At 44.1% G+C, this 26576-nt stretch overlaps 1 protein-coding gene across 1 annotated transcript in view; it reads right to left on the reverse strand.

The window, feature by feature from the left end:
• The window catches only part of OXCT1 (3-oxoacid CoA-transferase 1), a 45219-nt gene that overhangs the window by 13363 nt on the left and 5280 nt on the right, over positions 1 to 26576 (reverse strand). Inside the window, exons 3-13 of the mRNA XM_085846012.1 lie at positions 19222 to 19312; positions 17191 to 17326; positions 16481 to 16630; positions 16179 to 16285; positions 16002 to 16062; positions 15724 to 15831; positions 7668 to 7782; positions 4873 to 4967; positions 4660 to 4708; positions 4161 to 4233; positions 3919 to 3995 (exon numbers count right to left, since the gene is read on the reverse strand). Of these exons, the coding sequence (XP_085702138.1) occupies positions 3919 to 3995; positions 4161 to 4233; positions 4660 to 4708; positions 4873 to 4967; positions 7668 to 7782; positions 15724 to 15831; positions 16002 to 16062; positions 16179 to 16285; positions 16481 to 16630; positions 17191 to 17326; positions 19222 to 19312 (1062 nt within the window). The remainder of the gene's footprint in view (positions 1 to 3918; positions 3996 to 4160; positions 4234 to 4659; positions 4709 to 4872; positions 4968 to 7667; positions 7783 to 15723; positions 15832 to 16001; positions 16063 to 16178; positions 16286 to 16480; positions 16631 to 17190; positions 17327 to 19221; positions 19313 to 26576) is intronic.

Raw genomic sequence — 26576 nt, forward strand, 5'->3', positions numbered from 1 at the left:
AACATCAAAAACTATGACTGTCCTCGCAAAATTCGATGAGGACATCTGAATCTTTGGAACCACATCTAGGACAGCATATTCCTCAAAGGTCTTTGATGTCTTTGGTGGCAATGAATACACAAGAGGGGACCCATCAATGATAACAGCATCACATCCTGGTCTAGTGTCGGGAGGAGTAACTGTAGCTTGTCCCGTGCGATCTGTGCACCTTCCGGGTAACTGAAACCCCGTTATCCTTGGCTCGGCTCTCCCGCGCTGGAACATCCTGTCAATTCAGGCGCAGCCATCTAATAGTGTAATACTACAACTAGCTATACTTCGAGCTGAAATATATACAGGGGCTTATTAGATAGCATTTGGGACACTCAAGTATACTACAAACTACAGTTTAGGTTAGTAAACTCCAGCTACAAGTAGTACACTATAAGCCGACACTGAACCCCATGCTGAGTCTCACAGCAGTGATGTCACCAGTGTGCCCTGGTTGTGCTTTAACATGATTCTTATTCACATAATGTAATAGAGCTTGACCGCATCACCTCAATACATTATCACAGATGTTGCCCAGCAACATCTGTGATAATTTTGTAAGACAGCTATAAAAGTACCGATATTAAGTCATGCGATGGCCGCCATCTTGAAAACTGGTAACCATTTTTGAATATTAGTGCCAAAATGTATTTCTCCAGTTGAAATACAATCTATTTAACATTTGGATCAATAGCATGTTCCTATTTATAGACGTTAAGCACTGAAAACCCTTTTTCCTATTTTATGAGACGGCCATCTTGAAAAATGGCGGGCATTTTGTATTTCAACGTGGGTAACGTACTTTTCTGAGAGAATCGGTCCTGGAGCACATGTATACCAAATTAGGAGCTTGTACCATCAACTGAAAGATTATTGTGGGATACTGACTTAATCTGCCCCACTAAGATGCCCGGACAACGCCTGTGATGAGAATACCCCCTTTTCAGCCCAATTCGGGCTGAGGGGTAAAAACATAGAAAGTAGACTTTGACACAAATGCATCAATGGATATGCCCTTGTCCGTGTTATATGCCAACCCACTGTTACATTTGTCTCCATTAATGGTCATATGTATGTGTGAGAGAGAGAAAGAGAGAAAGAGAGAAAGAGAGAAAGAGAGAAAGAGAGAAAGAGAGAAAGAGAGAAAGAGAGAAAGAGAGAAAGAGAGAAAGAGAGAAAGAGAGAAAGAGAGAAAGAGAGAAAGAGAGAGAAAGAGAGAGAAAGAGAGAGAAAGAGAGAAAGAGAGAGAAAGAGAGAAAGAGAGAGAAAGAGAGAAAGAGAGAGAAAGAGAGAAAGAGAGAGAAAGAGAGAGAAAGAGAGAAAGAGGGAGAAAGAGAGAAAGAGAGAGAAAGAGAGAAAGAGAGAGAAAGAGAGAGAAAGAGAGAAAGAGAGAAAGAGAGAAAGAGAGAGAAAGAGAGAAAGAGAGAAAGAGAGAGAAAGAGAGAGAGAGAGAAAGAGAGAAAGAGAGAAAGAGAGAAAGAGAGAAAGAGAGAAAGAGAGAAAGAGAGAAAGAGAGAGAAAGAGAGAAAGAGAGAAAGAGAGAAAGAGAGAAAGAGAGAGAGAGAGAGAAAGAAAGAAAGAAATAGAGAGAGAAAGAGAGAGAGAAAGAGAGAGAGAGAGAAAAAGAGAGAGAGAGAGAGAAAAAGAGAGAGAGAGAGAGAGAGAGAGAGAAAGAGAAAAAAGAGAGAGAGAAAAAAAAGGGGGGGGGGGGGGAAGAGAGGGAGAGAGGAGGAAAAAAAAAGAAGAGAAAATATCAGACACTTCTATAACTCGAATTATCTCCAAAATGATATTAAAAAGGACACGTAACCTTTGACCAATTTAACCCAAAATTGAATCGGTTCATCTTTGAATCAAAGTCCATACTTGTGCCAAGTTTGGTCAATATTTCTTCTTTGATTCATTAGTTATTGTGGGGGAAAAAGTGTTGCAAATAAAGGTCACATGGCCATAGAACTTTTGAACTCAAAAACGAAAGTTGATCTTTGAATCATAGTATACACTTGTACCAAGTTTGGTCAAAATCCCTTTGGTGGTTTAAATCATCACAGTAAAGGAAATCTGCTATGTACACACAGACAGACAGACAGACAGACACACGGACAGTCAAAGGGACAACCAAAAAACATAATGCATCTGGACAATGCCTTCAGCTGCAGAGGCATAAAAATACTTCCTTCTTGCCCAAACAACTCCTTCACTGTGTGGATGTGTGAACAGTGGAGCAAGCGATTCATATGGCACGGCCCACTCATCACATGGTATTTAATAATGGTTCATCTACCCTCTCCATTTTATATCTTCTGTAATTCCTCTGTCCTTTGAATACTCTTTCTCTGAATTTTTTTCTATTTTCTGAATACTCTTCTTCTCTCCTGGGCCATAACTTTCCTTCCATTCTTCCTGTCTGGCTTCAAAATCAGCAGCTCATTACCATCGCATTCTGTGAAAGGTTATGTTTTGGTCACTGTGTATTTATTTATTTGTGAATATGTGTGTTTGTTTGTTATTCGCATAACTCAGAAAGTATTAAACCGAATTGCATGAAATTTGGTGGGATGATTCGTGAGTATCCAAAGACGATTTGATTAGATTTTGGGAGCGATCGGGTCAAAGGTCAAGGTCATGAAAAGGTCAAAAACACTTTTGAGCATAACTTCGTTCATAATACAGCTATCGATATGCAACCACCGCCATATTGTTCCATGACGAGATACCTTTCGGATATGGAGTGTCGGATTTGATGCAACGTCATCGGAAGTGCGTCTAAATGACGTCACAAGATGACGTAAATTTTCAATTTTCGATCTCATCAGTTTTGATCATACCGTTTTGTAGGACTTACCTTAAGGACGTCCCACACCAAATTTGACTTTGATCGGACTGACCGTTATGACGTCATTGACGTTTGAACATGACGTTTTTCAATTGTGGCTAAAATGTCCTGATATTTTACATTCAAAAATCTATATAATTTAGAAAGCAAAGTCTCCCAAATCCAGGCATTATGATCAGTACCAAAATATCTGTTTATTGATGTACAGGTTTTGCCAATTAACTCTGTAGTCAAGGTCAAGGTCACACTCAAGGTCAAAATGTACTTGTAGGCATAGCTTCAGATCTAATAGAGCTTTTGACCTGAAACCAACGTTAAAACGTTCAGTGAACTACGAGTTTTCAAAATGGTAGTCCCCGATTGGACGTGACGTCCCCGGAAGTGCGTCAAAATGACGTCAAAAGATGACGTCATTTTTCAACTTTTTAATTTTTCAGTGTTTATCATTCCATTTTGTTGGACTGCCTTCAAGGAGGTTACACACCAAATTTGACGTCAATCGGACTGACGGTTGTGACGTCATGGACGTTTTAAAATGACGTTTTTCAAATGTGCCCGGAAAAAAGTTGCGGCGGCGAAGGTATGCGCTCTACCGAGTGCCCGTTCTAGTTTTCTATTGAGTTAATACAGCTCCACTTTTCATTGAAATTTCAACAACCCTTCACTTCACCTTGGCTGTGATGTGTATATACAACACGACAAGTAAAGGCAAGCTGTCGGATCTATGAGCAAGGCAAAATAACATGCCTCGGGTGACAAGTTGCAGGAACAGACTAGATATGATGGGGTGGAGAGGGAAACTGCAATTAACAGAAGTACAATGAGAATGGAGTGCGATTGGAATAATTATTTGGTGATGGGATGAGCTGTCAGAACAAAACTAAGATTGGATGGACAGGAAGAGAAGGGAGGACGAGATGGGGGCAGTGAGGGGAGGGAGGAGTATGAGGTGATGCCAGAAGAAAAAGGAGGGCACGCAAGCCACGAGAGCTAAAAACAGCTGTAGGCCCAGATACACATTGGAAATAAACCATAGGAGCATGCAAGACTTTCTGGAATCATCCAGTTGGACAGATCTCCATATTTGGAGACTTGCATTCCTCCCAACATGGTGAGATCAAGATGGCCCCTGGAAAGAAGAGAAAGAAAGATTGATGTTCAAGATAGCATTTAACAAAGGAGTTTGCACCGAACAATTCACAATTTAAAAATAAATAAATAATAAGCCGACCACACATTCACAAGCCACTTGGCAATCTAATTATATTCTCCCAACTTAACGCATAAGCCTCACCCTCTTATCATAGCAAAGGATTCATCACTGGCAAAGAATGAGGCACCAGTTACATAAGTCACAGACTCCTTCCCTGCAGAAAGCACACAAACAATCATCACATGTTTTCATTGGCTTCTAGCAAGAGGTGTAAGTGGTTGAGAGTATGTGAAGCTACATCGCCACATTCTGGAGAAGTCCTGTCTTGAACACAACAGGATTGTCAGAGAACTTGACTCGTGATATTGTCATGTGATTTTTTTTTCAAATATCATGCACTTATTGTAATTTGTTTGCTGTGTTCCAACAGCTACATCATGTAATATGTATGCTAATGTGTCCTAATCAATCAATTTATTATGCCTGTCCATGCTATTCACATAGCAAATGTATAAGATCTCACAGACCTGACTGTAGCAATAAACCACAAGCATAAAAAGTTTACAGATTCATTTATATGCATTCTTACGATGCCACAACAACATGGCATCGGTACATTCCCACACATCCAACCACAAACCTGCATTGATGAGATCTGCATCCTCTTCTCCTTCTGTTGGATATGGACCCTAGTACAAAAATGCACAAGTTAAACAAGGATTACTTCTTCCTGCACCAAACGATAAATAAAACATGGTTTTTGGTTGCATTCAAAGGGAAATAAATTGTAAATCAAAAGTGCCTGACACTTCAACTTCACTCACCACCCCCACTACATCCCCAACACTCTTACCAATCCCAGAACACCATTCTCACTCTGCAGATGCACCGTCATATGATCTGGGATGAAGTTGCTCGCCAGAATGGGCATACCTATACCTAGGTTTGCTGGATGATCCATGTATAAAGGAAAAGTATTTTTGGATCACAAGACAGTACATTGATGAGGATTGAAAGTTTTGTAAAAGGTGGTTGAAAGAATATCAAGAAAACTTGTAAATACAGTGAAGACAATAACCAGTTAGCTCTTATGCCAGGAAGATCACAAACAGAAACGATTCACATTTTGAGGCAATGCCAAGAGAAGTATTTGGCAAGCAAAAGGAAACCATCACGTTTTCAGTGAACTCGAGAAAGCATATGATTGAGTAGCAAGAGGAGTTCTTAAATGGGCTCTTAAGAAGGCAACTCATGCCTGAAAAAGTGGTAAAAGTAGTTCTGGAAATGGATGAGAAAAAAAAAAAGAAAAAAAAAAGGCAACAACCAACTTGGAATGCAATAAAATGTTTGAAGTTGAGGTAGGATGACACCAGGGATTCGTTTTAAATAATGTATTGTTTGTAATAGTGATGGAAAAAATTGACCAATGAAAGGTTGCAATGACATTTATTGTACGCTGATGACTTGGTATTGAATGCGGAAAGTGAAAAGAAGCAAAAGAGAAGTTTTAAAAATTGAAAGGTGCAATAGAGAAGAAAGATTTATGCATCAACAAGAATAGAATGAAGGTTAAGGCAAGTGGCGAAGGAGGAAAAAAAAGGAAAGAAAATGGGCAATGGGCCTTGTTCAATACAGAGAAAAGGAGTGGGATGGAATTCAATTCAATGCAGGCAGTTAGAGATGATGTCAATTCAGGAAATTTTGGGGGAAAAAATCTGGGATTTACATATGTAAAAGATGTGAGAATCAATTCGTTGACCGAGAATTAACAGGGTCCAACTACACTTTTTTAAAGTTTGAGAAAAATGAAATCAAAAATTCAAAGTGGAATTGCCGCTATCTCATAACATTTTATTTTCATATCGTGTGCTACCATAACAGGTACATATAAAGGTTACATAAAATAATCTTATTAAGTTTCCTCTGTTGCCCTTCTACATGGACTTCTTCTAAATTTGAATGAAATGTCAGACAGACCCTGTTAATTCTCGGTCGACGAATTATCTATCTATAATTCCAGCAATCTGTGTGTGTCTGCCTGTCTGTCTGTCTGTCCATCTGTTTGTCTGCGACCGCCGTTTCTCGACGACCGCCGGTCCGATCTGGTTGAAACTTGCCAGGAATATTGCCGGGGACCAGCGAATGTGCATTTTCAAGGTTTGATATTAATCGGATAAGCGGTTCCCAACTTACGGCCATTTATCTGTCAACCAATGACAAGCTGTTTTTTCCCAAGGTTTAAATCAATTGTTCAAATTATTAATTAATTCCAAGGTTTGAATTTTCCCAAGGGAAACAGCTGTTTCCCAAGGGTTTGAAAGCTGTTTTTTCCCAAGGTTTGAATTAATTGTTGTGCTTGGTAGACATTTGTGAATACATTTACAGAGAGAGGGGGCGAGAGAGAGGGGGCGAGAGAGAGGGGGCGAGAGAGAGGGGGCGAGAGAGAGGGGGCGAGAGAGAGGGGGCGAGAGAGAGGGGGCGAGAGAGAGGGGCGAGAGAGAGGGGGCGAGAGAGAGGGGGCGAGAGAGAGGGGCGAGAGAGAGGGGGCGAGAGAGAGGGGGCGAGAGAGAGGGGGCGAGAGAGAGGGGCGAGAGAGAGGGGCGAGAGAGAGGGGCGAGAGAGAGGGGGCGAGAGAGAGGGGGCGAGAGAGAGGGGCGAGAGAGAGGGGGCGAGAGAGGGGCGAGAGAGAGGGGGCGAGAGAGAGGGGGCGAGAGAGAGGGGGCGAGAGAGAGGGGCGAGAGAGAGGGGCGAGAGAGAGGGGCGAGAGAGAGGGGCGAGAGAGAGGGGCGAGAGAGAGGGGCGAGAGAGAGGGGCGAGAGAGAGGGGCGAGAGAGAGGGGCGAGAGAGAGGGGCGAGAGAGAGGGGCGAGAGAGAGGGGCGAGAGAGAGGGGCGAGAGAGAGGGGCGAGAGGGGGGCGAGAGAGAGGGCGAGAGGGGGGCGAGAGGGGGGCGAGAGGGGCGAGAGGGGGGCGAGAGGGGGGCGAGAGGGAGGGGGCGAGACAATTCTTCTTCTTCGTTTGATATGACGTCACAATTGACGCTGGGGACCTGAGAATGTTTCCCAGGTGTTTCCCAAGTTATGGCCATTTATGATACGGTTGGTCCGATCTAATTGAAAAAAATGCTCCAATCCAGTCGTCATTTACCAGAGCGAAGGAACGAAGCTGCACATACTGGCACACACCTACGGGCCCGCACTCGTTTCAATAAAAACAACAACAAAAAGAAGTGCTCCTGGGCTCAAAATTTAGTTCAGTGAAGATCTTCTAGAATTTAGAAAAGATAATCTGGAAATTTAAAATGACAGAAAAATAAGAGGTCTTGATCCCTCTATCATGTCTCCATTGACTTGGAGACATAATCGAGACATCAGGAGGCCCTCCCCCATACGATACCAACCCACAGCGTTTGTCTGTGCTACATTCTCCAAATGCTGAGAGGCAAGCAATGAAGCAGCATAAACAATTTTGACAGTGTTTGATATAATTCGGCAATGGTCAGAATCGAACTGCCAACTTACCAGATTCGGAGCACATGCTACCGAGTCTGGAAAGAAAGTCAATGAGAAAAAAAAAAAAAGAGGAAGGAGAGATAGCTCAGATTCTAAATGTGTCACTTCCTTCTGGGCAATCTTTCAAGCTAAGGATACCGTACATTCCATCTTTGAACTCCAGCGCGGCACGACGAATAATTCTCTCACGAATGATGTCTGATGGCTTCGTAGCCTTGGGCAGTGCTTCTCCTGCTTTCCTCACCCTCAGCCGCTGTGCAACACACCACAACAAAGCAACTACTCCAACAGCAAACAACAACAACAACAACAAAAAACCCAGCTTTTGATGAATGTACCGATCTATATCATATAATATGGACGTGTGCACTTGCACCTTAAAACAATATAAAAACAAATTAAAGATTATGACATCTGGGCTTGATACATTTAATGTAGGAACAGATAAGTGCAAGGCAGACTACATTTTGCTTCAAACTATTGTTTCGCATTTCATTTTTTGTTATTATTAAATCCCTTGTTATTTTATTAGATGTCGGATGGTTGAGGCATGTAGGGTGAGGAATGAACAAACATCAACAGCACATTCACCTTTTTACAATACCGTCACACTGACGGATATCACAATCGCAACACAGGTATCCAATTACCCATTCATACCTTAGCTACAGTCGTGACCAAAAATATTGGCACCTTTGCACTTTTTTTCAAATAACTCACAATTTTCTCAAAAAATAAGTTGAACTTGACAAAAGTATTTGGTCTCCACAATTCTTTATTTCATTGTTCATATTACAGAACCTTTGTTTTTGATTCAGAACTTAATATATCCTTTTAAATCAGAAAATAAAAAGAAATGGCACTGACAAAATTATTGACATCCGAGACTAAATATTTGGTAGCACTGCCTTTGGACAAAATAACTGCAGTCAAGTGCTTCCGATGCCAGTAGAGGTGTAGGAAGCTCATTCATGGCTAGTTTGGCCCACTCTTGTGCAAACTGCTCCAGTTCTCCCAGATTTGAAGGGTGCCTTCTCCCAACTGCCGTTTTAAGATCTCCCCACAGGTGTTCAATGGGATTTAGATCTGGACTCATTGCTGGCCACTTCAGAGCAGTCCAGCATTTTGTGTTGAACCATTCCTGGATGCTTTTAGAAGTGTGTTTGGGGTCATTGTCCTGCTGCAAGACCCATGACTTTTGACAGAGACCCAGCTTTCTGACACTGGGTTGAACATTGCACTTCAAAATGCCTTGGCAATCTCCTGATTTCATGACGTCATGCACACAATCAAGGCACCCAGTGCCAGACGCAGCACATCAACCCCAAAACATCACTGATCCTCCTCCGTGTTTGACTGTAGGGAAGGTGTTCTTTTCTTTGAAGGCTTCATTTTGTCTTCTGTAAACATAGAGATGATGTGCTTTAGCAAAAAGCTCTAATTTGGTCTCATCTCTGTCCACAGGGCATTCTCCCAGAAGGATTTTGGCTTGTTCAGGTGTGTTTTGGAAAACTCCAGTCAGGCTTTCTTTTGTGGCTTTCGTCTGTCTGTCTGTCTGTCTGTCTCTCTCAGCAATGAGGTCCTCCTGGGTCTCCCACCATAGAATATTGAGTTGGCGACAGATGGTGCGAGTTGAAACCGCCGTACCTTGTGTCTGAAGATGAGCTTGAATCTGTTTGGCAGTTGATCGAGGTGCTTTCTCCACCATTCGAACAATATTTTGCTGCAATACCAACCTTGCAAATCTTGTGGCCACATCTAGGGAGGTTGGCTACAGTGCCATGGGCCTTAAACTTCCTGATAACATTGTGTACAGTGGATACAGAAAAATCATGGTCTCTGGACATGGACTTGTAGCCTTGAGATTGTTCATGCTTGGCTACAATCTTGTGTCGGACCTCCTCAGACAATTCTCTGGTTTTCTTTCTTTTCTCGATGCGCATTGTGGTACACAATAACACAACACAGCAGAATGATGTCTTTTTCTATTCAAATTGGTTGAATGAGTGATTTTTATATTGCAGGCACCTGCAACTCACAGCGGGTGAGTTCAATTTCAAAGTAAAGGAGAATCACCTGCTTGAAATCTAATTATTTCTCATAACTTCGAAAAGGTGCCAATAATATTGTCCGGGCCATTTTAGGATTTCTCTGTGGGATAAGCTAAGATTTAGTAATTTTTTCAGTACACTGATGTGTTTACAAAGTACACTCAAGCAGTGGAAACTCCAGACCAAAGAGCCACTACAGCAGCAAGAGTGCTTGCGAGAGACTGGTTCGTGAGATTCGGAAAACCACTGAGAATCCATAGCGACAGAGGCAGAAACTTTAAAATTCAGTAATCAGAGAGATTTGCTCCATATATTACATCAGTAAAAGCAGGGAAACACCTTACCACCCACAAGGAAATGGCTCATGTGGATGTTTCAACAAGACGATGCATGACCTCCTGCGAACACTGCCCCCAGCAAAGAAACGAGTGTGGCCCAAGTACCTGTCTGAAGTCATTTATGCGTACAACTGCACATCGCACTCGTCGACTGATAGTATTCCCCATACCATCTCTTTTTTTGACTGGATCCTAGACTGCCTGTTGAAAACCTATTGGGACTGAATGAGGGACAGGCATATAACAGTTAGTTATTGGGTCACTGACTATTACCTACGCATGAAAGAAGCCTTCAACCTGGCATCAGTGAAAAGGAATTGTTAACGCAAAAGGTTGCACGGTCAGCATGCACAGGAGACAAGCTTGCTCATAGGTGCTCGTGTTTTCTTGAGAGATCCGAGTCATCAGGATCATCACAAGATTCAGGATGTGTGGAGTCATATCCCACACCACATCATGAGAAAAGTGGATCCGAATGGTCATGTCTACATTGTCGAACCCCTTCAGGGTAACGCCATTTCCAAGACAGTACAGAGGACTGACATTCTCAACATCAGGGATGTCGGTCGATGACCTTCATCAAGATCCTCTGGCTATTAGTACAGATGATGCTCCAGAACAACAAGAGAATGCTGAGGTCGTTGACAACCCTTTGGAGGATGAGACAGGATGAGACACTCTACATTCCTCCTGATGCAGATCCAATAGTGGGAAGAGATGCCAATACAAGAAGTGACCAACCTACTGAGTCTTACACCAGGGTGCATGAAGGACTTCGTACAATAGACACAGCGGGGGAGCAACCTATCACTTCAACAGAGGTTCCTGCTTCTGCCATGGAAGATGCTGATCAATGCAAGTTAGGGACAGAAAAGCAGTCTCCATCTCCCAGAAGAACTATCAGATCGTCAGCAGGCCAGCACAGTAAAATTTATCATGAACCTAGATCGTTTTTTAGCAGTGGAGTCCTGGTATACTCAATCAGTCCTCAAATTCTTGTAAATGTTAGCCAAACCCATCTCCTGTTAATGCAGTTGTTATGTCGGATTAAGTAACTTTTTTACTCCAGGTGACTTATGGGATTGTACTGAGAAGTACAACTTGTATTGTAAGTTTGGTTGACAGGATGCCAACCAAGCAGCAGGGGAGTGTGCAAGTAATTAATTTGCTTGCATGTATGCCTCATGGAGTTATCTTCTATACATCACATCCGGCATGTTCGGAGTGCTGCCGCCATTTTACCATTCTCAAACGCGAGGACTTGGTCTCCATCCAAAAAACGGAAGATTTAAATCTGAGTTGGCTGATGTGAGATTCGGACGGATCGATCAGCACTCATTTTGCTCTGTACCCTGGTCACACAGAGGGTTCTTGTATTCCCTGCATATCCAAATACTGCAAATATCAACCATCATCCTGTGTCTTGCTTAATTCTTCCCACCTCACAGTTCCATAATATGCCTGGTGTTGGCTTAATGGTTGGGGTGGCAGGCTTGGGATCCAAGGTTCCTGAGTTCAAATCCCGCTCAGCTGTTGAATTAATACCAGGTGGGGTTAACTCAACCAGTCATCCTTCCGAGGTCGGCAAAATGAGTGCCAGCATGCTGGTATACTGTGGCGGAGAGGCGACCCATCCAGGATTGTGCCCAATAGCAAAGTAGACTGCTTTGGCAGCACCAATGCTCTACACAGAGTATGATCCCAATGGATGGATGGACGGTTCCATTATAACGTCGTGTACAGTACATAACCACCACATGCTCGCTTGCATCAAAATGCCCTGAAACCTCTAATTTAGAACCAAACTAATGGTCATCCTGGTTTTAAGAAGGCTACAGTACAAGCCATAAATACCAGTGTAAAAGCCCACCCATAGTATGTACAATATAAACCTTATATACACAAGGACTGACGGCACCATACACCGGCACAAGCTGCATTACCTTGGCAGTCATTTTGTTCCCATTGTGTTGGTACAATTTTTTTAAAAAATAGTCGTGATTGTATCACCCAGCATCACGAGTCAAACACTCAGCAGGTCAGAGTGGATTGCTGGGGTTTATTAAAACCACAAAAACCATATTTAGCTACTAAATTATGGGTGTTGAGGCTCTTCAGTCAAGATGATCTGAACAGGGAACGCAGCTACAAATTGATTATGGGAGTTAGTGATGTAATGAAGTCGTATAAAGAACTTTACTAAGAAAAAAACAAGAAAAAGATGTCGTGCAGAGCACGATACTTGCGAAATCCATAAAACAAATTTGACCTAAAAATAATTGGTGGTTGACTTCAATGACAAAATATGCAACTCCTCTTCAAATTTCAAGTGAATCAGATGAAAATTGACGATTTTAGAAATCCGGCCTATGTTGACATTTTGGCCAATGTGGACCTCAAAAATAATTGGCTGGTTAAATTCAATGACCTGAAATATAAATCCTCTTCAAATTTCAGGTCAATCAGATAAAAATTCAGGATTTTAGAAATCTCACCAAAGTTGTTGACCTTAGGCCTATGTTATCCTTTTGACCTCATAAACAAGAGGCTTCTTCCCTATGACAAACTCTACCATGTGGTGAAGTTTCATGAAGATCGGTTTAAAATTGTGACCTGCAGGAGATAAACACACACACAGAATAATAAAATCGACTGACCAACATACTTGAAAAATCTTTGATTGTGGTTTTTTTTTGTATACACTGTCGAGGATCGTATGAGAGTTTACACACAAACACACAACAAGAGGAGGAGACAAGAGAGGTGGCAGATGGAAGGACAAAACAGTGGGAAACAGAGACATGAGATCTGTGGAAGGGAGAGGGATGGGGCAGGTACAAGGGTCAACAAGATGGACACTACAGGGACTTACAGGAAGGAAAGCAGGGAATTTGGTAACCATCAAAGCGACCAGCCGAATAGTAGGTGTAACCACCCGCCATGATCTCACCACTATCCAGTCTCCGAACCTCAGAGTGCTGCAATACCAATGTCCAAACACTTGAGCTCAGATGACAACAAAGACAGGTGATCATCCTCTCTTCGGAGTAGGACATTCCAGGCACCCACCTGAAGGGACCACCTCAAGTTAACCCAAGGAGACCGCCGTCTGGTGAACGACACCTCAGCACCACCCAGACACACTACCACAATCTGACCCGGGAAGGTTACGCCGTGGTTTTCCTCCCATCATCAAATAGTGGGGGTCCAGAAGGTTTTGCACCAATTCCATCATCCGGTGAGCAGCCTTGCATAGGGCAGCTGCACAGAAGGTACTCCCACAGAGTGGGTTTTCAGATTTCTTTGTGGTACATTTTGTGAAATGAAGGGTTTTGTGGTGGCCGGAGTGCAAATCCTGCCACTATTCGTGTACCCAACATTTGTGGTCCCGCTATTCGTGTCACCTGCTTCTACATTCGAGCTTCATGCATTCCCAGTTTGTTTGTTTTTTTTTTTGTTTGTGTTTTTCACACTTCAGGACTGTCTCCAACATCTACCTGGGATATTGGAAATCAGTCAACATCAGAAAATTACATAAAAAAAGTGCAAAAATGGACCCCCTTAACTGCAGACCAATCAGCTTACGTCCAATCATCATCAAGGTCATGGAATCCATCATCGCAGTTGATATAAAATCATTCCTTTTCTCCAACAGTCTCATCTAAGATCCTCAATTCGGATTCAGACTTGGTCACTCGACCTTGCACATACTGCTTCTACTGTCCCAACAATGGATAGAGGTCCTCAATGTCAGACATGAGATCAGGATCATCTCTCTGGACAGATCGTGAGCATTTGATAGTCTGGCATCCACCCTGATCTCCAAACTATCTGCCAACTCCACTCTCGTAGACACCATGTGGCTCTCAATGGAGCCCTTTCATCTCCTCTCCCTTTTCAAGGCTGAAGGACTCCATGGCAATGTTCTCTGCCCCATATTATTCCTCATCTTCATCAATTTCACGGACCCTCTGGAGAATCCTCTTTATCTCTTTACTGATGACTTCACTCTCTGCCGTCACATCTCTCATCCTTCTGACAGACAGACAGTAGCCTCTCCCCTCTCCTCAGACCTTGATAAAAATCACAAACTGGTCAAACACAATTTTGCTTTTGGATATATTGTCTACCCTATTGCATTCTCCCTTGTCCCTCATCATAACCTGCATCCCTCATTTGTCCATCTCTGTCTACTTTCACCCTCCACTCTGCTATTGGTGTTTCCCCTTTCTCTTGCTGTTCTCTTTATTATGTTGTGTCCTGATTTGTTCTGCCATCGCTCTTCCATGAGCCTAGACGATGCAAGAAAAAATAAAATAAAACACAATGTCCTGACATTCGCGGAACCCAACATTCACGCATTTTTCAGGAATGTTTCCCCCGCGAATGTTGCGGTCCAACAGTATATGTACAGTATATAATGTCTTTCGTTTTGCAATAAAACATTTCCCTGGAGCCTAAATCCCCCCCTCGCCCCCTATATACATTAATTATTAAGGGGAATTCGAATGAGCTTAAAGTCACACTTTTCAAGAATGTAACTCCGACGTAAAGCGAGGACTTACTGTGATGTTATACTTTTCTGATGGAGAAGATTTGTTTTAGGTATTATATTGTATAAAATCTTCAAAATCTCACCAATTCTATATTTCTTGTGCTTGGATGATTCTTTTTAATACAAAAGTCAAGGCTTAAGAAGGAGCTAAACAACAGAGGCTAGCCAGTTGACAGACAGACAGACAAAAAAAAAGCACAAAAAACTGCTGTACGATAAGAGGAATGGCAGAGAGGAAAGAGGGTTTGTGGGAGTCAGTGAGTGTCAGTGATTGGGAATGTGTAAATGAAGATGTGGTGGTGATGGGCAAAAGTATTGAACAACTGGATGGAAGAACTCGGGACAACAAATAAATTGGGTTACATGTCAGCATTCTTCATATGAAAAAACCGAGTTGTATTGAATTTGTTTTGGCCATGTTGTGCCTTTGTATAGTAATTGGATACATCCATATCAGTTCCCTTGGGACCCGAAAAGGAGAACAATCTTTTCCATCATGGAATTTTTCCATTACTTGGAAACAAGTTGGCTGGATGTGAAATTCTTTGGTAAAGCCACAACCAGCATATTTATATGATTGGATTGTCAATATATTGCAACAACTTGAGAGAATGGGAAGGTGAGATCAGTTCCCATTGTTCACGCATTCCTGAAAATTCACAATTCCAAAGTGGACCAGGAAAACTGCTGAAAGCCAAACTGTATTCACCTCTGAGCAATGGCACCATGCCATGGAAGGAAAATTATGGCTCTACTTTTGGGATGTCCAATAGCACACGACATAAATATATTTAGCAAATGAAGACATGAAGGCTCAAGATAATGGAAACAACTACAGCACTAAAACGGTACTCGGTAGAGTAGAGCGCATACCTCCACCAGGCTGAACCGTTTACGTTTTGTATCACACTGATGGGCTGGATCTGCAACTCGACTTTCAACAAAATCTAATCAATTTGTCCTTGTCACACACTCAACCTGTCCACCAAATTTAATCTGAATCCGTCCATAACCTTTTGATAAATGCTGCTCACAGACAGACAAGAGAGATTACCATAACCTCCGTATGGGTGAAACCATAACCTCCGTCCACCTTGGCTTGGGCGGCAGAGGTAACAACTCAATATTTCAATAAGAGAGATGTGCTTACAAATCAATAAATTATCTGAGCACAGGAAATATAAATGACAATGAAGTTTTTCATCGATTTTTTCCATTCGAGAAATTGTTTCCCAGTAAATCCAACTCACCTCTATCATCTTCACAAAGTTATCCCCTTTATAGACCATGTCCACATAGATGCCAGACACGTGGACATCCTCCGGAGGAATCTCTCCACACTCCACTATCTCCTCCACCTGCATGGGCATGACATCTGGGTTACGCAAAATAAAATATTTTAAAGCAACACTTGCACAAGCTATCATTCCGAAGCGCTTCGCCAATTTTACCGACAGTCAACCACGTCCCCCTCCCCACACATACATGCACTCTTTTTGTTCACTCATAAGCCACCTCTCTTCCTCACCTCAGCAATGGTCACCTTTGCTGCCTTGCACATTGGTGCATTGAAGTTAACAGCTGTGCGCCTAGCAGAGATAAAAATTAACAACAGTACAACAAAAAGCAAAATTACTACAACGACACGAGTAGTCACAGAACAATCACACACAAAGTAGTAGGGAGGCAGTGCATCACAACAAACCTGAAGACGAGGTTGCCATTGCGATCAGCCTTCCATGCTTTGACAATGGCAAAGTCTCCTACCATGGCTTCCTCCATGATATATTTACGGCCATTAAATGTACGCGGCTGTAGGAAAACAACACATGGGTGAAGTTTTGAACATTTTGAGGAAATCCATGCAGAAGCTGAACCAGGTGGAAAAAAAAAAGAGACCAAAAAACAAAGGAGGCTTATATTAGGGAGTGAACGAAAAGCCAAAGAAGATGGTGGAAGCGAAATGATGAGGGAATAGAATGGAGTGTGGCAAGAAGAAACAATGACCTCTCTAGGTTTGCTGGGAATTGCGATCGACCCATCTTTGTTGTACTTGATAGGTGAGCCTCCGTGATGCACCAACGTGCCGTAACCCGTGGGCGTGTAGAAGGCTGGGATGCCCGCTCCACCCGCACGCAGACGCTCAGCCAGTGTGCCCTTACATGGAAGACATAAAGGGGTGTTATGGGAACATCACTGCAATTCTGTGCAAGATGCACATTATAGAAAAATGCTCTAAATCTACTTCGACTGCAATGAAGGCCGACACGATATCCCTTTGCTCGTGATACATTTCAGCCCAAAGCATAACCTAGTTGTAATGCTCCTCCTCTTTCTTATCCAGCATAAGGCATCATTGGCTGAGGGCTGATGTGCCGCTGATGCAATGACCTCTGCTGGTTAGGGCAGCAATTTCAAATTTGTTCATGTTGCTGGCGGCAGCTCACCTATACTCTTTAGGAAAGACACCGTGGGATCATTAACCTCCACCAACGAACGATGGCAGATGGGACGCCAAGTTCAACGTCCATTCGAGGTACGGCACAAATTGATGAACCACTGGGTTGACCGTTTATACCTGGGTCGTGATTCAAACCCAGGCTCGACAACTTGGAGACAAGTGTGCGTATCTTTAGGCCATCCTGTCAGCCCTATTGCAATGTTAAGGTGTCATTATTTTTTTCGACATCACTCTCTTACTGCTTGCTTAATCGCACCTGCGGCGTGAGCTCCACTTCCAGCTCTCCAGTGAGGTACTGCCGTTCAAACTCAGGGTTTTCTCCCACGTATGATGAAATCATGCGCTTTATCTGGTGCGACTGGAGAAGCATGCCGAGGCCAAAGTCAGATGTGCTGTGGCAGGGAAAAAGGTGGACGGCAGGCCATCGGGGATCTTTCATTTGTGTGCATTGGGATACGAGATAGCACTGCAGTAAAAAAATAAGAAGCATCAGAGAATCACATTCCATTCGATTCTGGCAGATAGTTGCCATTTTCCGTACTGCTCTTACTGTTGCTGCAGTAGGTCTCCTTTCATTGTTAGTAGCCATTCTTTTTTGCTAAAGGTCAACTGTTCATTTTCTGCTGCACAATCATAAGAATAGACATTACACATTGAAAGTGCAACTATTAAAAAAGAAAACTCCTGGGGGGGGGGTCGACTTCTGTGAATCAACCCAGTGGAACAAATCGAGGATTCCTTGGCGGCAGATTTACAACCTTAAGTAGGTTGGGGTGCCGTTGTGGAGCTGGTTCCATGGACACATCGACCTGGTAGTACCCATCTCTCTGGACCAAGTTTTAGAGCAGCCATGGGAATAGAACCCACACCAGTGAGGCAAATGCAACAAAGCTTTACCCACTTTACCACCAAGCCATTTGGGATTACCACACCCGAGATAAGTTTAGCAAATGAGAGTCGGAAAAATGCTTATACAGCCTCAGAACGATGAAAGGGGTATTTATGAAAGGCACAGCATCTGGTTTATGAAATGGCTTCAAAGTAGCAGTGTATGTTGTTTGTGACGCACAAATGGGACTCTTTTGACCCTCCTCGCCATGACACATTAAAGTTGTAAAAGTGCCACAGTTGACACCATGCCATGCTGAGCCTGATACTGTATAACCAGTTTCAACTCAAAACAGAGTAACTTTGCTCCCACAGAAAATCTTTCAAAGCAGTTTGATGACATAATAATTTGCCCTCTGAGAAAAAGGGGCAATCATCATGATATTTAACCACCCCCCCCTCCCCCACCACACCATCCTTCCATTGATACTACAATTTCCCTCTCTTTACAATTATCTCTTCCAAACATTTATTTATTTATTTTTGGACAGTATTATGTTCACCTCCCTTACCATGTGCTGTTATACATTTCTCCTCTCACCTGCCTTTACCTTCCTCAAATTTCAATTTGAACCCGAGCCAATCTTTTCCCTCAGATTGTGTAATATTTAACTTGGCGTGCTTACCCGTAACTTATGACGGATTTATTCAAAGGATAGCTTGTTGTGCTGCTTCACAAACATGTCATGTCCATCTGTGAATCTCAATGAGGTGAAACAAGCAAAAATGTTTTATAACACTTATTTTTTTTTGTTGTTGTGCATGTGGTTGTTGTTTCTGTGATGTACTTTTACATATTTATCTCCGCCACCTAAAGATGGACGGAGATCTTGTTTTCACCCCTGTCTGTCTGTCTGTCTGTGAGCAGGATATCTCAAAAAGTTATGGATAGATTCGGATGAAACTTGGTGGACAGGTTGGGTGTGCGACAAGAACGAATCGATTTGATTTTGGTGAAGATCTCAATTTGGATCCGGATGCAAGATTAATAAAAAGTGATTCTTCACCATTGAGAGATGGGGCCAAAAAACGATATCTGGCATGATATTTCAAAAAGTTGTGGATGAGTTATGACAAAACTAGGTGGACGAGTTGGAATTAGGTGACAAGAACAAGCAGATTGGATTTCGGTGGTTTAGGTCCGGATTCAGATCCGTGCTATCAGTGGGATACAAAACGTAAACTGTTCAGCCTGGGGGAGGTATGCGCTCTCCCGAGTGCCGTTCTAGTTTTCTCTTGCTTCGAGATGTATTACTACGATGTATCGATAGAAGTATTATGTAATATGTAGACAGCCTCAAAAGAGGCAATAGAGAAACAGATGAATAAATGGTACAAACATAGAGATAAAACGTGATATGATGGGGTTGGGGGCTATTGAGGGGGAAAAGTTGCTCACCCTGCATTGTTGCTGACGGCTGTGAGGTTGCGTACGCCATGTTTCACCAATGCTTCAATAAGTTTTTCAGGGATGCCACAAACGCCAAAGCCTGAACCGGAGAATGTAGCACCGATTGGGGACATTTCTGGCTGGCAAAGTTACATTTACTCAACAAAATCAGCAGAAAAACAAAGAAACGTTTTGAACAAAGATTAACTTCGCATGGTTTCAAGGTTTCAAGGTTTCAAGCAGACTGTACACGAGCACCTCGTGTCATCACCCTTCCTTATCTGTGATATTTTCCACTCTAATTAACACGACCTATTCCAACCTTCCAACTTGCAGGTGTCTGTGTCTGTGTCTGTGTTCGCTCATTCCCTTGCTTGTGTTGTCCAACTGTATCACCAAGTCATTATGTTCCTTTTTACTCTCCTCACCTCATTCTTCCATGTGCTTCGAGAATGTATAAAAATAAATAATACGACTAATAATAACAACAATAGAGTAGCCTTCCAGCTTTATTGCCAGAGGTATTTGGAACACAAGTCCAACTCTGAAGCTACTCTATAGTCATAATGAAAGCTTAGCTATACTCAAAACTGGCAGGGGAACTACATATCGGTATGCTCACTTGTGATCAGCTCCAATTGGTTAGTGAGAGTCATTCGCAACAGCTGTTATACGTCGGATCGAGTTTAAAACACAGTTGATGGAAAATGGATTACGTGTATCAGCTGCAATAAGATCCACAACAAATCCACCACGAACACTTAGGCCATCAGCCGTAAGCTGTATCGTGCAGTTTCGTTCCACTCATCGGGGGGGGGGCGGGGGGTAGACAAAACCTTGATAATATGATAGTATATATCCAAATACATACGTATCCAAAGGTTCTCCACTCAAATAGCTGCAGTTATTGTGTATTTTCATCTTGAAAATTGATGCATTCCCCACATTCTCTCTCTCATTTGAATTTTCTCCACTTGGATCACGTGTGGGCCATGTGACACCTCGACAGCCAATAGATCGGCTGACATCGTATGCGAATTACGTCAGACAGCGTACCTACCAACCCTACCGATTCGCGCGGTAGCCTACCGATTTTCTATAGCTCCCAACGCATACCGATTTTATTAGTCAGACATACCGCATTTGGAAATTGTTATTGGAAAAAAAAAATAGTTGTGTTTTTTCAGTTTTGCGTTCGTTTCTCACTGCCAAGATCGTATTACATGCGGCTGCTTCTACATTCTAAAAAAACTCGTGCTTGACCTTGATTTCTTATCTCGTCAGCGATTGGTTATTGCTTCCAAACTAAGCATGACTAATCAAATGGGACGACAGGAAACAGCGGGCATTCATTTCAAGACAACGCACCATTTTCCATTCATGATCAAAGACTGCAGTTAACAGAGAGGACTCATCGCTTCAGTGCACGACAACAATGCAAACACCAGAAAAGAAAAAAAACCACCCCCATGCTGGGTCAACAAGTTTAAGCCAAGTTGGACAACAGAGTTCAAGTGTATCAAGGCTTCGCGGAAAGGAGACGGACATGCCTTCTGTGATATGTGTCGATCAGACTTCTCCATCAGTCATGGGGGATACAAGCTGTTAGGATACAAGCTGTCACTGAGCAGGACAACCAGAGGTCGAACAGGGAGCTATTTGTCGGTTTCCAGGCAATGCAGCTCATTGTGAAGAACGCCCTAGAGGGGACCAGTGGAGTGACGAAATTCAGAGCAGAGGTCCGAATGTTCAACGTTGGTTCCCTGACCTGCATGACGGACAAATTCCCATTCCAGGACCCTTTGATCAGGAATGCGGTCATCGTGGACCCAGCCTCCTCCAAGACAGCTTCCATGCAGAGCCTACTTACACTGGTTGAACAGCTCCCTGCATCTGTTGCCCCAGAAGAGAACAGAGATGCGCTGTGCAGAGAGTTCTGCACATATCAGTCAGATGTCACCCTGCCAGCATATGACCCAGATGAGAGGGTGGATGTGTTTTGGGTAGCCATGGAGAAGATGACGGACCCTGTCACTGGCACCAGCCAGCCCATTTACCCATCGCTCTGTAGACTGGCCAAACACGTCCTGCTGATCCCTCACAGTAATGCCTACTCTGAGTCCCTTTTCAGCATGGCCAAGAAAATGACAACTGATCAGAGGAGCACGTTGGGATGCGGCAAGGAAGGTCATGCAAAGTCAAGCGTGTACGAGGACAGCCATGGCATCAGAAACACTCTGTGTGGTTTGCTGGAAGGGAAGATTAACATCTTCAAGCCGGATGGAGTCAGCTACTTCTCGTGGAAGCCAGATGCCGACCTTCTTAAGAAGGCCAAATCTGCCACCGACCAGGCTCTGAATAGCTAAATGTGCATCTTAACTGTTCAAACCTGAAAACTGTAAATATTGTGAAACTGAAAATATGTTATGAAATCAGAGTGGCCAGTCATTTCATTCATAAAGATGTATCAGTGAGTTTATGTAAACTCTTGTGTACATGTATGGGCACATACATGTAGAGCTTGGACAGTGAGTAATTTATGGAAATGTGATGATGATCATGATGTCTTAGAAAAATAAAGATTGGTGAGTCGATCAACCATGTTAAGTTTTCTCTTTTTAACTCTAAAAATATGTTGATATATTTCAGCTAACTGTGGGCTCAAAATGCAGGAGATTGCACCATTTTGCTTCATTTTTTTGAAAATTTTCCGGGGGGGGCATTCCCCCGGACTCCCCTAGGGACACGTGCGACACAGTCGCACGCCAGCCTGCCGCTTTCCTTCAAAAAGGGATGGCAGGTATGAGACTGTCATGTGACCAGCTAAGTTGTCCAAGATGGGAGCTTCCTGCAGGGAGGAAGTCACCAGCAGCTGATCGGTGGTTTATCAGTAATTTTTGATGAATATGGCCAGTGAGGACGCCCCCCCCCCGGTGTATTATTCACCAGGACAATGTAGCGAACGAAGAAGTCAAATGTTTTACGTCTGTATGATGGGATAAATGGAGAGAAAGTGCCAATAAATGGCTCGTCTTAGACGGTCACGAACGACGTTTAGCCGAGAGTGCACGAGTGTATATTGAGTGTGAAGAAATCCCTTGTCATCTGGGCTATCACGACACTTGCTACTGTCGCTTCATAAATGCAAAAATAATACGTGGGGCTGAGAAACGTTGTTCACAAACCATGCATGATGATTCTGCGATTGTTGATGATTGCATGTATGAACCATCGCCAAAAAAACTGCCCTCTGCATCGAACATTGCTGGACATGTTGTATACCTGCAACTCCCACGAAGAGCCAAAATTAGGTTACTCCGCTTTCCCTATTGTAGTAGTCGGGGCCGTCTAGGGGCTGATGCGGTTACGGGTAAGGAGGCTGGGTCCCCACCCCGTGAGGTCTGGAACGTCCTCAACACGAGCCGAACTACATGGGTGTAAAATATATAAATATAGTTGAATCAACACTCAGTGACACACAATACCGCCCGGCGCCCCGTTACATCGACTCAACCCTGCGGGGCTGGCCCAAGGCCACCCTGACGATGGCTGCTCTTCCCAGACGAAGACGCCACATGACTAGCGATGCGGCAAAGTCGATCCTCGCGCTGACTGGGTACGCCTCAAGTGTCGATCAGCACCGGTTCGACTGCCCAGTTGTCTGCTCCACCGGCCGTATGTATGTAATGTCTGGCCGCGGCTGACCGACTATATATAAAGCTGTCCGAGGCAGGGTCAATGGCGTTCATTCGATGGGTCGATGTGCTGGCGTTGAACAATGGTTAGTCCTCCCGTGCCGGCACTATGGGTACAAAAGGCCCATGATCAAAGTTAGTCCTCCCGCACCGGCACTCTCGGCTAAATGTCGTTCGTGACTGTCTAAGACGAGCCATTTGTTGACACTTTCTCTCCATTTATCCCATCTTACAGACGTAAAACGTTTGACTTCTTCGTTCGCTACATTGTCCTGGTGAATAATACACTGGGGAGCGTCCTCATGCCATATTCATCAAAAATTACCGATAAATCGCCGATCAGCTGCCGGTGATTTCCTCCCTGTAGGAAGCTGCCATCTTGGACAACTTAGCTGCTCACATGACAGTCTGACGAAATTTGCATTCAATGTCAGCCGATCTATTGGCTGTCGAGGCGTCACATGGCCTACATGTGATCCGAGTGGAGAAAATTCAAATGAGAGAACGCGGGGAATGCATCAATTTTCAAGATGAAAATACACAATAACTGCAGCTATTTGAGTGGAGAACTTTTGCATATGTATGTATTTGTATATAAACGATCATATTATCAAGGTTTTGTCTACCCCCCCCCCCGATGAGTGGAACGAAACTTGATTTTCAGGCACTTCCTGAGCCATGGCTTATGGCCTAACTGCTTAAATGGCTGCAATTAGTCGCACCATCTTGCAGGGCCAGCCAGGAAACGTTTACGGCCCAAATCTTTTTCACGGACCGGTTGGCCAGGCCTGATGGTCAACTGAAGGTGACAGGAATTTGGAGTTTAACCATAGCCTACTCCTTGCAAAGGATACTGTGGGGTCCTTAACGTCCACAAACTGATACTAGTAGATGAGATACGCAATTTCATGGCCATCCAATGGATTGTGCACAAATGTGATGCAAAACCCTACCTGTGAAGCACCACAATGACAGCTTGTAGCCGAGTCGAGATTCAAACCTGGCCCAGATGGCTCAAAGCCAGAGTGCGCATAACGTACAACTAAATGCTAGTGATATGAAAGCAAAGGTCAACTTGAGTTCATGCTTGGCAATACAAGTGTTAAGTGAGTGATTAAGTGATTCGACATGCAATTTTTGGTGGTACAGGTAATGTAGTTCAGGGAAAAAAACTACAAAAAAAAAAAAATTGCAGTTCAGGAAAACAATGAAGTACATTCCAGGAACCCAGTGGAAAAACAAAAACAATGAAGAGAACTATAAATTGGCTAGAAAGGTGTCCATAATTCAAACTCAATACGAAGGTGCAGGGTTATTATAGTCACCGTTGAGCCATCTAACCTGGCTTTGATTCCCGGCCTGAATACAAACTGCCGCAGCAGTGCTTTGCAGGCAGGGCGTTGCATCACAATGTGCACCGTTCCTTAGATTGCCATCAAGCTGGATGTCTTGTCTGCTTGCAGTAGTTGATGTACATTAAAAGATCCCATGGTGTCATTCACAACGAATATGTGAATCATTGCTGGACATGAACAAATTACAAATTCCTGCTCTGAATGCTGTTGGAAAAGCAAAGGCAAACCACCCAGTGTATTCGTTCGGTGGGGTTGCTTTAACTGCGCTATTCCTGCTTTCAGGTACACACAAGCAAGTGTGCACAAGCACAGACACAGAGGACATCTTTTCCCATTTTTCCATCTCAATCCCACGACCTCCTTCGTCAGGTCAGGTTCGATCTGTGACCTGCTACAGGTACCATGTAAACCTGTACTAACCTGTTCCATGGTCGGGTTGTCGGCGACTAAACCGTCTCCCCCACCAGGTTTTCTGGTGAGGAGGGTGTTTGGATATGGACACCCAGCAGGATTAAAAACAAAACCTGTCAAAGGGCGGAGGAGCTCCTTGTGAGCCAACGGCCATCCATATCTAGTGCCCAACTGTGTCTGCGGACGTCCTCCTGCAGTTGGGTTACTTCTTATTAGGAGGTTGGTGGCAGGATTTGCACTCCAGCCACCGTAAAACGCTTCATTCCGCAAAACGCAAAAACGCAAAAAAATCTGAAAACCCACTCCGTGGGAGTACCTCCTGTGCAGCTTCCCTTCGCAGGGCAGCTCACCGGATGATGGAATTGGGGCAAAGCCTTCGGGACCCCCAATCTTTGATAGGAGGGAAACCACGGGGTAACATCCCTGGGTCAGATTGCGGGAGAGTGTGTCGGAGTGGTGCTGAGGTGTCGTCCACCAGACGGCGGTCTCCTTGGGTTAACTCTGAGCGGTCCCTTCGGGTGGGTGCCTGGAATGTCCTATCCCTAAGAGAGGATGATCACCTGTCTCTGTTATCATCTGAGCTCAAGCGTTTGGACATCGGGATTGCAGCTCTCTCTGAGGTTCGGAGACCGGATTGCGGCGAGATAATGGTGGGTGGTTACACCTACTATTGGTCTGGTCGCTCTGATGGTTACCATACCCAAGGAGTTGCTGTAGCTGTGTCCAATAAGCTGACCCCAATGATAATTGAGGTAACACCGGTCAACGAGCGTATTATGAGATTAAGGATTCGTCACTCCTTAGGTGTCATTTCCCTGGTCTCTATTTATGCTCCGACTGAGGCGAGTGATCTTACCGTGAAGGACACATTCTACGCCACACTCGAGTCTGTGGTTGATCAGTGCCCCAGACGAGATACACTTCTAGTCTTGGGGGATTTCAATGCATCGACTGGAACTGATAGGGATGGTTATGAGGTGTGTGTTGGTCCCCATGGGTCAGGAACTATGAACCAGAATAGCACTAAGTTCCTTGACTTTGCAAGAAGTCATGGACTTAGGGTGGCTGGTTCATGGTTTCAGCGCCCGCAAGCTCATCGCTGGACTTGGTATTCCAACGCTGGCGGTGTGGCAAAGGAGATTGACCATGTCCTCATTGTGACGGTCGTTGGAGGATGATCCAGAACTGCAGGGTCTACCAGAGTGCTCAGTTCCTCAATACTGACCACAGGCTTGTTGTAGCAACTCTAAAGCTGCACCTTAAATCCTGGAGAATGGTACCATCCCAGCCTAGGCTGGATGTTGCCAAGCTCAGGGATGAGAGAGTAGCTGAGAGTTTGCGAACAGGCTGAGTGGACACTTGGGGGTCTGGGTGCTTTGGGGGTCCTGAAGAGCTGTGGAACACCTTCAAGACCACCGTCCTTGATGTTGCCGGTGGATGCCTTGGAGTTCACCGCAGGGCAAAGAAGAGAATTTTGTCTCTCAAGGGACACTGGATACCATTGACCAGAGTCGCAGGGCCAGGCTGAATGGCAGAGCTGAGCTGTTCAGGGAGCTGAGGCGTAAACTGCGTGCACTGAGGGTGGACAAGGAGGCCTATGTGCGAGGAATCTGTGAGGGGGTAGAGCATCACCTGTGGACAGGTGATTCTCGTCCCGCTTACAGGGGAATTCGCGCATTACGTTCATCCAAGCCCATCCCTCGGAGCACTGCAGTTCGAGCAGAGAGTGGTAGGGCTCTGACAGAGGAGTCTGAAGTGAAGGCCCGCTGGGCCGGTTACTTCGAGCGGTTGTACCAGGCTGATCCCCAGCTGTCGAGTTGGACGTCAAGGGTGTTACAATCCCTGTTGCTGACCCTCGAATCAACTGTGGTCCACCATCGCTTGTGGAAACACGGGCTGCGGT

Source organism: Eptatretus burgeri, chromosome 11 (assembly GCF_056783735.1).
Source record: "Eptatretus burgeri isolate ZD-2024b chromosome 11, Ebu_testis_v1, whole genome shotgun sequence".
In the NCBI taxonomy this organism is placed as follows: Eukaryota; Metazoa; Chordata; class Myxini; order Myxiniformes; family Myxinidae; genus Eptatretus; species Eptatretus burgeri.